Source organism: Xylaria bambusicola (assembly GCF_022495145.1).
Source record: "Xylaria bambusicola strain CBS 139988 unplaced genomic scaffold F5B22scaffold_106, whole genome shotgun sequence".
NCBI lineage: Eukaryota > Fungi > Ascomycota > Sordariomycetes > Xylariales > Xylariaceae > Xylaria > Xylaria bambusicola.
The window spans coordinates 399-15,838 of NW_025953659.1; the positions used below are offsets into that span (position 1 = coordinate 399).

The 15,440-nt window shown below is 32.4% G+C and overlaps 3 protein-coding genes across 3 annotated transcripts; 1 reads left to right on the top strand and 2 right to left on the bottom strand.

Annotated features, from left to right (window-relative positions):
- Positions 1-2,323: 2,323 nt before the first annotated feature.
- On the bottom strand, positions 2,324-3,862 carry F5B22DRAFT_640627 (uncharacterized protein; the record flags this gene model as incomplete). Its single annotated transcript, XM_047977870.1, has 3 exons — positions 2,324-2,706; positions 2,778-3,615; positions 3,692-3,862. The coding sequence occupies 3 exons, from the start codon at positions 3,860-3,862 to the stop codon at positions 2,324-2,326; spliced, it is 1,392 nt and encodes a 463-aa protein (XP_047824696.1).
- Positions 3,863-4,451: 589 nt separating this feature from the next.
- Positions 4,452-5,582, top strand: F5B22DRAFT_640628 (uncharacterized protein; the record flags this gene model as incomplete). Its single annotated transcript, XM_047977871.1, has 4 exons — positions 4,452-4,697; positions 4,890-5,105; positions 5,162-5,397; positions 5,447-5,582. The coding sequence occupies 4 exons, from the start codon at positions 4,452-4,454 to the stop codon at positions 5,580-5,582; spliced, it is 834 nt and encodes a 277-aa protein (XP_047824697.1).
- An 839-nt stretch (positions 5,583-6,421) lies between these two features.
- On the bottom strand, positions 6,422-8,110 carry F5B22DRAFT_653590 (ATP-grasp fold domain-containing protein; the record flags this gene model as incomplete). The annotated part of the gene is made up of 1 exon (XM_047979730.1): positions 6,422-8,110. The coding sequence occupies one exon, from the start codon at positions 8,108-8,110 to the stop codon at positions 6,422-6,424; it is 1,689 nt and encodes a 562-aa protein (XP_047824698.1).
- Between the last annotated feature and the right edge of the window lie 7,330 nt (positions 8,111-15,440).

Consider the following 15,440-nt stretch of genomic DNA (forward strand, 5'->3'; position numbering starts at 1 on the left):
AATAAAATTACTTCTTTTATTTAAAACTTATAAAAAGTTAAATATATACCTTATAAAAAAAGGTTTTTATATAATAAAAAAATTATACTTTAAAAACTATAAAGAAATAGCTTTATAATATAAAGTTAATTAAAGGATTATTTATAAAAAACTTACCTTTAATTATATATAAATATATATATATAAATTTAATAAATATAACTACTTTATAAAATATAAAGCTTAATTAATAGTTTAAAAAGATTAATAACCTTATTTAAATATAAAAAAAATATATACCTTTATATTAATAGGAAAATTATTTAAAACCTTAATAGTAATAATAGTTAAATTTAACTTAAAATTAAAGTAATATAATATAATTAATACTTTTATTAATATTAAACTAAATAAAAAAATTTATATAAGGATACCCTTAAGGTATAAAAAGAATTAATAACTATACTTTTTTATTTAAAATATATAATAATACTATATAAGTTATATTATTATATAAAAAAGGGGATATTAATATTTATTTATATAAATAATATTATTTTTATTTATTAAAGTTATTAAAAAGCTTTTATAATAAAATTAATTTAAAAATTTAAAATTAAATATTAATTTATAAATGGAAAAAACTTTTAATAATTTTTAAAAATTAAAGTAATTAAAAATTATTAATAAAATTTAATTTAATTCTTTTAATTTTTATATATTAAAAAGATTAATAAGCTAAATAATTTAAAAAAAAAATATTTAATACTTATAAAAATTTAAAAATTATTCCTTTATTAAAGATTAATTATAATTAATAAAATATATATTTATTAAAAAAAAATAAGCTTTATTATATATATTATAATAATTATATATTTAAATATTATATTTTTTATATTAAAACTTTCTTAATTTAACTTAAATTTTAATTTAAAATATTATTATAAAGTTAATTAAACCTTAAATTACTTTTTTTAAATATAATATTATACCTTTAAATTTAAAAAAAATAATAATTTTATTATTATAAATAATTCTTTATTTATTAATAATACTATTAATTATAAAAGTTTATAAATTTATATTATAAAGCTATTTAAAAGAATTATTAATTAAAGAATAAATAAATAAAATATTATAATTATATTAATTATTAAAGCTAAACTTTTAACCTTAATATAAATTAATAAAAAAGCTATATTTATTAATTAATTAATTAAAGAATTTAAAGTTACCTTAAATAATTAATAGATTATTTTTTAATATAATAATTAATAAATTATTAAGCTTTTAAAAAAGGAAATATTTATATTAAAAATTAAGCTTTAATATATAAATATATATAATTATTAATTATAATAAAAGGTTTAAAAAGAAATATTAAATATTATTTATATTTTTATAAATAATATAATTATAAATAAATTTATAAAGGTACTTTTAATAATTAAATAGGTTAAATTTATAACTTAATTAAAGTTAAAAGATATAAAAATATATATTTTAAAATAAAAGTAAAGAAAGATTATTTAAAAAAACTTTAATAGCTTTAAAGATAAATTATTTAAAGAAAAAATAAAAATTTAAATACTATAAAAATAATTTAAAAGATAGCTTTAAGGTAAATTATAAAGCAATTAGCCCTAAGGGGGTATATTAAAATAAAGAACATATTAATAAATAATATAATATATAGAGTAAGCTAAGATAGCTTTAAATTTAAGGATCCACCTTATAAAATTATTAATATATACCCCAGGGGTAGAGCAGAATCTGCTTAACAATAATATACACACTTCGAAGCTTCCAATTAATTGGCTCGCCTATTCTGACACTATATACAGCGGGTTATCCCCGCGGTCAAGAAGACCGTATTCTGTATTCCTATTCATACAATTCTCCTTCCGTACTGGATAACTGAATAACTCATCCATTTACCCCACTTATTAGTCATCTTCTGAACTGCTTATTAAGATATATATGCAATTACCTAAACTGACCCACCTAGCCTCCGAGAAGGCTAAGTTAATGAGTCAAAAATTGTGGGAATTGCTGATATCTGGAGTGGGTCGAGGATATACGACGCTCAGTTAGTAGATGATATGCTTAAACCTTCTTAGAGGAATGCTACTACGGCTTGACATATCCTACTGCAATCGCGGCAGAGGGTTTCAGTGTGTTAACTCTGATTCATGATATTGGTAGGGGACAAGCCTTAACACGGGGTTTCCACATGATTATAAAAGGTCAGAAAACACCATATATAATTTGGAGCAATTCGAAAGTGAGAAGCTAGATCTGCATCTATATAGTTATTCAAATACTCCGCATGGTCTCTCTTTCAACCTCGAGGTCCGGGGACAAGCCGGGTTGTGCTCAGCTGCTGGACCAAGATTGCCAATGCGCCTCCAATAGCATCGCCGCCAAAGTTTCCCAGACCTGCAAAACTCATCGCAAAGCTACGAACCTCGTCTGGCTCTCCAGCGCGTTGGAAGTCCCGGGCAATCTTGTAATTAGTGTTCGTCACTCCGCCACCAACACACCCTCCAACTAAGAACATCACCACAATCCAGACGCCGTAATACGTTAAGAACGGGTAGAACAATTGTACAAGGCCGATTGCCAGAAGTGAGATTTCAGCGCCCGTCCATATCCATATGAGCGGGATATGATAGACCGATGAGAATGTACTAAATAGGAACTGCGCAGTCCCATAAGCAAGAACTTGAGACAACTATCAGTCAGGGGTCTAATTACCAATATGAATTTGTTAAGACTGCGTGGCTGCTACTCACAACCTAGTTGAAACTGTATATCACCTTCTGGTTTGTTTCTTAACCGGTCCAAGGTCTGGAGCGATGGGGAAGTTCCTAAGGAGGAAATAGTTGCCGACGACGTGCATAGAAATAACGGAACGACGTATTTGGGAACAAGTCTCTTGAACACCAGCTGCAGCCGCGATCGTTTAGGGCCGAACCCTGGCTTCAAATTACCCGCCTGATGTGCTTGCAATGACCACTCATCAGTTGTGCCGATGCTAGATTCGGCGAAAGCTTCATCTCCAAGTGGTTGTGTATTCTCCGCAACTGCGCGTCCGCTTCCCGACTCACGCCGGGATCGCTCAGCAGCAGTACGTCTAGTCTTGTCCACAAGACCCCACCAAACGATTGGAATGATGACGACTGTTGAGAGCAGCGTGAGGAATGTACGACGCCAGCTTTGCTTGTAGGCTGCCTCGAGTCCAATGTAGAGAAGAGGGCCCAGAATTATTCCGAAGCCGCTGCCGACGCTTAAGCCTAGCACGGCTTCCGCCGGGAAGAAGGCTGCGACTGATAGGTAGACGTTTGTTCCAAAAGCATAGACGAACCCTGCGAGGATGGTGCCGATGACTGGGCCTGCCAAGTTCTCTTTGCCGTCACCCAGAGGATGGGGCAGGGTGCAGATGATGTACGATAGGAGCGAAGCCACAGTACATAAGATTGTACATTGATCGTACGAGACATAACGAATGAGGAATGGGCCGCCGAAGGAGATGATAGCAGCGCTGGCAGATGCTACAACTTCATAGAGCCCAGTGAGACCAGAGAACGTTTCGTTTGATGCCGTAGTTGTAACCGCGGCCGGTAGTGATGCCTGTCACTTACTTGTCAGTTCAGCCAACTCAGAGGGACAAAGGAAGGATCTCAGTCTGCTGAACATTTCGACTGACTAGAACTCCCAACAAGAAGAACCCGGCTGTGGTCTTGTTCCACCTCAGGCGATCACCATTGAATTTTTCTTCAGAAATTGCCATTGGTATCTCCGCGTCGTGTGACTTGAAAGGCGTTTTGTCGTCTGTAACGGCGTCCCCAAGACCCAAGACACTGTTTTGGGAGGTCATAGTAATATTCGAGCGTCGAAAAGATTAATCGAGAGAAAGTTTACAGTGTTAGGCTTAACCCAAACCTTCAAAGATCCAAACGATTGAACATGAATACTCTCAAGTAGCTACCGTGAAATTCGATTCAAACACAAAACTGTAGTTAACGATCAGCTCATTGACATTCCCGGAAATTGTACTCGTAATTTCGATTACAAATTCTCTTCAGTCGCTGATGACACCCTGACTATCTCCCAAGCTTGGCAATATCTAGAGTCTGACTGATGCTAGTGTTCATACATGCATCGGCCAAGGCATATGACCAAGATGATTTCTTGTGAACAATAAAGTAAGCTGACTTTACATACTCGAGTGGAGTTTTGAGATCATACGATGCTCTGAAGAGAGATTTTTTCACATGAAGCGGTGAAGCAGTGCGGCGACGGAGACGAAATTCAGAAGGTCACGAATCAGTCCAAATCAACTACTGAGGGTGGAAGACGAATTCATATATAATATGGGCATACGGTTTCTCTAGACTATAAATCTCACCTTCGTAACATAAGTAGAAGTAGAGCAACAGGAACTAGCACGGTATTACTCGCTAATTATGGCGCCAGTTTTCTACAACCTCCCCGACGAGGCCGCTCTGGATATGGCGGATTCCTCACTGCTACCATTGAAGGATAACGTACAGAGTGTTCACACCAATTGGTTTACATTCGGAGAGGAGACTCTAAGCTCGGAATCGATCCAACGTCTTCTTGAAAATCGAATTCCAGTAGTTCGTGAGAAACAATTCCTTACGGCAGAGGAATGTCGAAAATTGCTGGAGATTACCAAGACACATGAGATAGTAGGAAATTTCCCTATAAACTCGGGCTTCCAGTGAAACTAATTTAAACCTTACTAGGAGGATTACGAGCTTGAAAACACATGGCCGCGTTTGGGAAAGATCGGACTGACACACTTTGATTATCTTGATAGTGAGTGCTGAATAGAGGTCAAAAGAGAGCTTTCCTGGTGTACTGATCTACTTGAAGAGCAGAGTGAATATTTTGACAACGTGGAAAATGCTCGCTCATTGCAGGCTCGATGGAAGACTGAAGCTGGGATTGACATAGTTCACCGTATAGCGGAGAAATTGCATGAGATCACGGGTATTCCAGTAGAAATAGCGCAGGACGGCGGAAGAGAGTATTTCGCAGGCATGGTTCGGGCGTCTGATGCTGGTATTGACGTCCATGCAGACTGGGCGCCCTATGTATGGATGACCTCTCTGCTCATTATAATATTGCGTCATATTGCTAACCAAAATAGGAAGCGCCAGCGTGGGCTATCAGCAAGATCTCACGCCAGCTTACCTGGAATATCTTATTGAATGAGGTTCCAGGCGGAGAAACAATCATCTATGATCGTCAATGGAGGGCCCCCGAAGATGACCTGAAATGGAGACCGGCTCACCGAACCCACTCTTACCAAAAGAGGATGCTTGAAGGACGTCCCTTCAAAGTAATGCCGGCGGTCCCTGGTGATCTGACTTTCTTCAGTCCTAGGTGGGTAGCAAGATTTGAAGATTCCGCGGAAATCTAACTTTTTGAATAGAAACTTCCACGAGGTGCTCCCATGCGAGACATCAAGCGCCCAGCCTACCGCAGCGACACGTTTTACCGTGTCTTCAATGGTAGGGCTAAAGCCTGCCCAAGGATCTGAACCGGCCAAGTTTGTATTGTGGTCCTGAGTGGCTGAACTATTTATGTATGGTCAGATAAGTCCACTTGAAAGGGAAATATTCTGCGATGGGAATGTTATGTAACGGAAAAACTGCTACCCAACGGGTACCTAGTTCTCTTGCTTTATTATTTATTATGAATACGATCGATTGTGTAACCTGAGAATTTGCTAATCCCGTTAGCACCATCCGAACCCTTGATTGTTGTACTGGAGGGGGCCCAGGGGGGACAGTCAGACGGCACGATCCGCCTTCACGTAGCCAATTAGCCAGCTGATCTCCCCTCTTTGACAGATCTAAAGGATAATTACCTAATAGTTGTCAGCGCCACGCTTGTGGACGTAATCACTAGGAAATGCGAGTCTCTTTTTGGTGTAAGAGCCGTGCTGGGCAAAGAAACCTTCGTTTTCCAGGGCCCTCAACCCATCTTCAACCTAGCTACATAGATATATCGGTAACCAATGAAAGCTTCCTACCGCCGTGGATGCCTTCTTTCCCCGCCCCGTACAAATCCTACTCCCAGGGGAAATGTGAGCCGGATGTCATTCGGAGCACATGCTATCCGACCCAACCGTCAGCGGTCTGGAACACTCACCATTCATGCGCGTAACATCGCATTGGACGATTAAAGTCTCTTTAATGTACCCATCGTGATGGTTGCCAGATGGCACAGCCATTAAGCGTTCATTTGCGCTAGGAATTATTGTAAATTGTACGCTGAGTGAGGGGCATCTTCACATTCCAAACATTTATGTTCCTAGACTTCATACCGTTATCCCATAAGAAAGAATGGCTTGTATGTAGGATTTAGGTAGATGAATCAACTAAATCCACCTTGGGGGTCGTTTTTATGTCATGATGTAACGAAAATTGCGTCTCACGTATTCCCCAAGAGTCTTAACTTGCTCGCGCCCCGCCGCACCACTCAAAGATGCTTTTACAACAAAGTAAGCAACGAACGGCCATTTCCCTGAAAGATGCGGGCCCTCAACAACTTGTCCATCATGCATCAGTACCCTATAATGCGGTATATGAGTCATGATCCATTGAGGAAGCGGTTCCGCCGCGGAAAATACCCCAGCCTCCCGGACGGGAATGAAGACAACGTTCGTAGGATACCGGATATATTCGCCTAACGGCTCACTCAAAGTTCGTATTGACTTCATCATGGAGTCGTGTCGTTTGTCTCCTTGAGGTCTCTGTAGAGCTTGAAGAATGTATAACGCGTAGTAATCAACGCCGTATGTATACTTCACAGCAATTGAATCCTGATATCTGGGTGCACCCACCTTGACCTTCCTCACAACAACAGTTGGCTCACCGCGTCTCGAGCCAGTATTTCTAGGTCCAAGCGCCAGATCCGTGTCTTTCGGTCGATACTCCATTTTGCTACCACTCACCAAAGCTTCGACGTAGAACAGCCCGGTGGTCAGATTCAGCTGCCCCAGTTGGCTGACAATTGAAGATCGTAGCAAGTGATGCTCTTCAAGCGGCCATACGGCAGGCATGATGGAGGGAGTCTCTGCAAAGGAGTTGGCCACCCGATTACCCACCTCCTCTAGAGATGGAGAGTCATCACCGACCTCAGCGAAGAGAACCTCCCCATCAACCAGGACAAAGTTAGCGTGCATCTCTAGCCCAGAAAGATAAGGCTCAACGAGATACTTGTGGTTCGGCAGGCTTCGCTCGAGCATTTCCACTGCATTTATCAGTTCATCTTTAGAATCAACAACCATCACGCCCTTAGAGTACCATCCATAAGCTGCTTTAGTGACTAGAGGAAACTGTACGGTTTCCAAGGCCTCAAGCTTGCGCTTCAGGTCAGCTTGGCCGTCCGTAGTGATTAAGGGTAGACAGGGATTCGTGAGCTCGCGCATCCAACCCTTCTCACTCAATGCCGCTATTGAGTCTGGTGGGTTCGTCCAGAGGCCAATTGACTCAGCCGCTTCTGCAGTTGCAGCAAGGTATGCGTCCGAAAATGTGATGACGCCATGAATAGCCTCACGGCTCCTGCGCAATGTTGCCACAATCCTAGCCGAAAGACCTTGGTTAGGTGTTAAGTCACACACCAAAAATTCGTCGCATAGGTGACCCATGCTTTCGCTCTGAAGCCAGTGTCCATCCTCGTCAAGAACAACGACATCAACTCCCAACGCTGATGCGGCAGAGTAGGGTCCATCGTCATCTGTCGCAGCCGATGGATGGGACCCTCCGCCAATCATAGCCAGCCGGCGTCTAGGCTGGGGCTCCTGAGTTATCCATTTGAATGATAGCCTAATGGTAAGTTCCATCTCTAACTCTGCAAGAGCACTTTCTGCCATTCTTTGGGTAGCAGCCACATCCTTCAGAAGGATAGCGCCGAGAGCCCGTTCAAATGCTAGTCCGAAGACGTTGCCGGTGCTAGGAAATTCTTCAACACGAGTCTGAGACGTGGTAAAAGCCTGGAAATCTTGTATGAGGGGGCAACTAAGTAGTCGACACCTCATTAAGTTGCTGTGGAGTATATGCCCATCGCTGCCGGGCAAGACCAGTTTCATCACTATACGATAGGAGGTATTGCCTTCCAATGTACGTGTCACACACTTCTGTAGAAATGAATAGGCCTGGGGACCCGAATCTAGAGGCAACTCTAGATCCACCCTTCCTTTCTTCTCCTCAGAGAGTGACTCGAAAACGACAACAATATCCAGGGTCCTAAATGGCGCTCTGGACCCTTCTGGCTTTTTATTTAGCCTCCAAAGGCAGTGAAAACTAGCTATCATGGCATGAGATTTTTGTTCCTGCAACGTATTGACGATAACAACACATACCGGTTCTGTCTGATAAGACAAGCCTAATGAGGGAGTGTGCAAAGCCCGGAATTAATGCTAGAGAATCCATGACTTTCAACGAGGTTCGTTTTTTAGTACTGAAGCTTCTTATTCTTGAGTGCACAGAATTTTGCGTTTGCATCGTATATGGCAAGTTTATATAACTATAGCTACTACCAGAACCCTCATTGTCCTCACATCCGCCTCCCAATCATGCAGACGATGTTTTTTTTTAAGCAACCCCCCCAGCTCCTTGTTGGCTTTCTCTAGGAAACTCTGCCATGTCAAAACAAGCTGCCATTCTTCTAACGTGGCACCTGTGGAGCTATTCTCACGATGTGGGATGAAGCTGACTTTGATGAACTCTTGCGTGGCCAAGACTTGCATCTTACTCCAAGGCTGCATCATGTGCTTTGAAAATTGCTTGCGGTGCTTAGCAGCTACCCCCGCTAAGCAACTTTTAAGAATCCGCGATAATTTGCGACCCAACTAAAAGGGTTAAAGTCACATATTAGTAAGTGGGTGGAGAAGGAAGTTTGCTCTCCAAGGGCGTCAACTGATTTTAGCAACTCTTACCGTGCTTAATATATTTGGCGTAATGGGAAATAGAACTCCTCGGCATTAGGTTGCATATACATGTTGATTACGTCCAGCTCGTCTCATTGGAAGAGAACCCCTAGCTCCGCGATAGATGATGAATCAGCAGTGGGTAGTACAATAACTAAAAGCGGCAGGACCATGCGAACTGAGCATGGCCTCATGTTTCCTACAAGCGGTGTTGGATCACAAATTTTGACATAGAGCATCAGACCTCGACAGTGAACGATATCATAGTAGCATATGGTGTGATCGCGTGATCCTGACAGGCAGTCTAGAACATGTAACCCTAAATTGAATGGCAGCCTGGGAGTCAGAGGGAAATGTGCTGATGAAACATCGGACCTATGTACTATAGTCGACTCGAAGGGCGGGCTGGTTGGCTTCTGCCACCATGTTCTACCATAGTTCCATCCTAATGTTTTACATTGGCGATATTATTTGTCAGGTCCACCCGGAACCACAAGTGAAGCCGGCAATCTCCCTGTATAGAGATAGTAAAGTCGACGAGTCGTCCTTCCATTTGGCCTTTGATCATCTAGTGCTAGAGGTATGGTCTGGGATGCCCTTTGATGTCCCTTGAAAATGCTTTGGTTCTCAGGCTATTGAATCAATTTGGAGTTAAATTCTAGTGCCAGGTTATGTTGCTTGGGGTGCCACCGCACATACGTATTTATCTTTTAGTTTAGCTAGTGTTGCATAGTCTTTCTAGGCGGATCAGTAACCACTATTCCTGCTTGCTGCGTTATTCCCCTCACATTAGTATCCGCAATCCTCCATAAACGCCAAAAGGAATGAGTTCATAGAAAGTTGGCATAAAAGTATGTAACACTAAATAGATGGCGGCATTAACAAGAAAGTGCAGCTCCTTAGTATTCTGGGTAGTCCCAATTGCCCGGAGCACGCCACCCAACGACAAGAGTATTCCATTCGGTTGTCCAGCACGTCTCCGTCGTCGAACTTAAAAACGTTACAATCGCTCTAGGAAGGCCTATACCAAACAGAAAGTTCACTACTATTAATAATAGAATAGAGTAGTTATAACGAGTCCCCTAACAAATATCACTAATAAGATTTTCGAAGGAAACAGCCAAGAATAAGCCACACTGTGCCAAGTAATTGAATCTAGCGGTCGACTTAATATAGACTATCTGTAGTAGGTTTAGAAGAGGGAAAGCAATGAGCAACAGCACAACCAGAAAGATGGTGAGGAGCACGGCCGAGATCACGAAGTATCGAATTGGGGATGCCAAATAATTGATCTCTTGTGTGTTAATGCCGAATTTTGACAAGAATGCAATCTTAGATGAACCTATACAGGTAGCGTGTAACTTGAACCGTCTTACAATATCTGCACTGAGAGGAACAAACGTTGTCGCCAATGCTGTTGAATAATTACCTGACGCTGTCTGACTGAGACTATAACAAGGGCAGAGATACTGAGCTTGGAATCTAGGCAATTTAGATTATAATGATCAACTAGGGCTGTATGAGTCCTTGACCAACCAACTCCTTCTCGGCTGTTGGTGGCTTGAGATGACTCTATATACAAATGATCTGCCAGCCCAGACCGCCTGGGTCTCTAGGGTCTGTTTCAAGAAGCGAAGTCTGTATAACCTCACTTTCCAATATTGCCCAATATTGCCTGCATGTCTTAGAAGGTCATGAACAGCCTGCAATGGTCCTTCGTACGGCCGAAGTGCAAGGCGAACTGCATTCTTCAACCGGCACAGAGGTTACACGTGTAACACTTAATTCGATTATATATACAATTGGTCTGCCAGCTTAAACATTTAGGTCTTTGGGGTCTATTTTAAAAAGCTAGATTTATATAACTAACCTTACTTTTTAATATTGCCCAATATTGCTTATATATCTTTGAAAGATTATAAATAGCTTATAATAGCCTTTTGTATAGCCGAAGTGTAAGGCGAACTGTATATTTAGCTGGCATAGCGTTTATGCGTGTGACAGAGATAGATTACGTTGCTTAATAATTATTGTTAAAAAGGGAAAGCGGTAATACTTATATTCTATATATTAGAATGTTAGGAATCTATATATAAGACCTTTATCCAGCTAGATAATTATATTATAACTTAAACTTTTAAATAATTTAATAGGATTATATATATTACTTTTAATAGGTTATAAGCTTAAACGTTTATTTAAATGTATTTTTAGCTATTAAAGGTTAAAATTACACTTTATCTTTAACCTTCCACTATTTATAAATATAAAATAACAATATGCGTTAAAATTTTATTTTATTAATCCTATAAATAAAAATTATATAAAAATATTATTACTTTAAATAATAGTTAATAAAGTTAGGTTTTAAAGGTTAACTTAAAGAATTTTTAATTTATTAATTCTTTAAAATGGATAAAAGTTAAACTAATTATATATAACTAGCTATTTAAAAATCTTTAATTTAACCTTTTCCTTTTAATAATTATAGGAATAATTATAATTATATTATTAATATCTAATAATAAAAATATTATTAAATATTTATTATAACCTTTATAATTAAGTATAACTTTAAGTATTTAATATTATTTGCTTTTTAAGTATTTAAACTTTTTCTTATCTTTTATATAAAGTTTTAATATAGTTTAAATACCTTTTTAATTAAGAAAATATAAATAATTAAAATATTAATTTAAATTTAAATTATATTAATTAATTATCTTTATTTTTATTATTATTATTAAAGGTATTTAAAGTTTTCTTTTACCTTTTAATGCTTAATAATTAAGATCTTTTTAATTATAAAGTTAATATTTTATTTAGTTATTAAACCTTAAAATTAATTACTTTAAAGGACCTTTTTATTAACTTTAATGCTTCTCTTTTTAATATTAATTTTTAAATTAAAGACCTTAATTTAGATTTGCTTTTTATTTTAATTAAAGACTTTTAAGGTAATTATTTTATAAACCCTTTTCTATTAAATACCCTTTTAAAAGATTTATATTAATAATATATTATAATATTAAACTTTAAAGAAGAAATTAATTAAAAATTATTAATTATTGTTTAACTTTATATTATAAAACTTCTTATAGCTATTAATCTATTTATTAAACTAATTAAGCTAACCTTATTAATTGCTATTATATTATTTATAATATTAATAATTAATTAAAATATTATTAAATAATATTAAAGAGTTTAAAAAGGTAGCCCTTTTTAATAGTTTAAAATAATAGTTAAAGTGGAGCTAAGATATATAAGAAAAACTTAATATAAATAGGTTTATTTAAATATTATTAAGAGGGCTTTATAAAGTAGCCCCTTAATAAAAAGAAGAAAAAGGTAAAGGAACCTTTTTTATTAAAAAGGATAAATAATTTAAAAAATATAATATAATTAATGCTATAATCTAAAGTAAATTGTTATAAAATACTTATTAATAAGTTTAACCTATATTAATAAAGCCTTTTAATATATTTACTTTATTATAAAATAAGCTATATTAAAATTATAAGCTTAAAGGAAAGGCTTAATTTATATAATATTATTAATAATAGAAAGAAATAATATTTAAATTTATTAATAACATTATTTAATTTATTATTATATTATAATAGATTTAAATAAATATAATTAAGCTTAATTTAATTTTAATTTAATTATATTTATATATTATTAAAAAATTTATTAATAGTTTTAAATTTAAATTTAATTCCTTTTTAATAACTTAGGAAATTAATACCTTTAAAATTTTAATTATTAATATAATTAGAATTATAATATAAGTAATAATTATTTTAAAAGAGGTAATTAATATAGCATTATGCTTTAAATAAGGTTAAAAGGAATAAGTAATATAGATTGCTCTTTTAATTATTAAAGTTAATCTTTTTTTATTTAAATAATAATTTAATAATAAAAGGAAGGTATATTTTAACTATAGTAAAATGTATCCTTTTTTTTATTTTATAGTTTACCTTAAGTTTAAACCTTTAAATTAAGATAAGGATATATATTTATAATAAATAAAATAGTATAAAGATAAAGTAAAGAAATTTAAAGGGAATAAGGATATAAGGGGGGAAAGAAAAATAAACTTTGCTATATTTTTTATATTCTTTTAAGGATTATTATAAGCCCTATTTATTATTAAATTTCTTAAATATATTATCTTTATAATTTATTTATTATTAATAGATTAACCTATTTTTATTAACTTTATTAATGCTATATTTAGCTTAATATTTTTAATATTTAAAGGATTTATATAAAAGCTACTTTAGGGTAATACCTTTTAAAATAAACCTAATGTTAAAAATATTAATATTAAAGCTATAAGAAAATTTTTAAATAATATATTAAAGGATAACTATTTAAAAAAAGTTATAAAAGCTTTATTTATTATTATTAATAATAGTATTAATATTTTTATATTTTTAAACTTAATTAGCTTTATTAATTTATATATTATATTATGCTTTATAATTATTAAAATTAATAAATTAATAGTATAATTAGTTTAATATAAAGATTATACCTTTATTAATATAGTTAATAGGATAGAAAAATCTATTATATTAAGGAATGTAATTTATTATTTAATAATTAATATAAATTTAATCTTTATATTATACTTTATAGGATTTAATATTAAATTCCTTTTTTAAAGTAATAGAATTTATATTTTAAAGAGGGATAATATATTTTTAAAAGATATAGAATATAATAGCCTATATATAATTAATTAACTTAAGTTAAATATTAAGGCTATTATTATTACTTTTATTATCTATTCCCTTTTAATTTTAAACTTATATTATAATATAAACGTTTTAAATATATTAACGAATTTTTAATTAAAAAATTAATAAACGTTAAATATATTAAGCTTTAAAGATTAGTTTATATATATAAATATTATATTTAAATTAAAATAAAGGAAATACTTTATTTAAAAAAGCTTTAATAAAGTATTTACCTATTAAAATTATTATATATTAATATTATAAATATTTTTAAAGTAATATTTAAAGGTTATAAAAGCTTTATATATATTATTATTATATATTATAATTTTATAAAAATAATATAAATATTATTATTTAAAAGTAAAGGAGAATTTATTTAAGCTTTTAAATGTTTCTTTAAATATTATAAATACTTTAAATAAAGGTATTATATATTTATACTTAATAAAGCTAGAAAAAATATTAATAAGGAACTTAAATATATATATTAAAGTTAATGAATTTAAATATTATTTATTATTATAAAGTAATATTAATAAAGTAGTATTTATAAAAAAGTAATAGGAATATATAAATCTATTATAGTTTTTATAATAGTATAAGCTATAAGTAATGGAATATTATAAAAATATTAACCTATTATTATTTAAATAGCTTATTATATAATAATATATTAGTTTAATAATTAATTTAAAATATTACTATATAAGAAATAATATAAGTCAAGGCCTACTTATAATTATATAATAATAGTAAAAATTAATAAAAGATATTTTTAATTAAATAAAAAGGGATTAATATTTATTAAATAAACTTTAATTTATAAAATGTTAAGCTATTAAAATTAAAGTTTTTATAATTATATAATCCTTTTAAAGAATGGAAGGGTTATAAATATTAATAATATAAGCTTTTTTAAAAAAATCTTTTACCTTTTATTTAATTTAATTAAAATGGTTAATGAAAAAAAATAGGTTTAATAAAGCTTTAAAGATAAAACTATAGAAAACTTTAAAAAATTAAATATAATAAAAGAATAAAAGTTTAAAAGTTTTCCTTATATTAAATTAAAAGATTATATATTAATTTAAAAAAGAAAAAGATTAAACCCTATTATAATAAATATTATATTAAGTATTATATTAACTATTATATTAATTATTACTTTATATATTATATTTAAAGCTTTAATAAATAAATCTTTTAATAAAACTATTAAAAACTTTAATAATATTTTAAAGTTAAATAATAATAATAACTTTAATTATTAAAAGATATTATTTAATAATATTAAAAATTAAAATGCTTTAAGCATTATATTTAATATAGAGTTAAAAATTAATAATAATAATAATAAAAGTGTTAGGTTTAAAATATAGGTTTTAAAAGGGTATATAGGGCTTATATTATAACTTTATTATAATAATATATACTTTATAAATTATAGCTATTAATTATTTGCTTTTTATTTTATTATTATTACTTTAAAAGCTATTAATATAATTAAAATTATTGAATTAATTAATTATAAAGCTATTAAAAGGAATTTATATTAAAATAAATAATTAAAAGTAATGGGTAATAAATATAATTCTTTAATTAATAATATTATTTAAGATTTTATATTAATATTATTTAATATAAAGGTATTATTTAAAAAGTAAGTTTATAAACTTAAATAAAATAAGTTAAAAAAAATAGTTTAATATAAGGTTAAATAAGTAGTTAAAGGA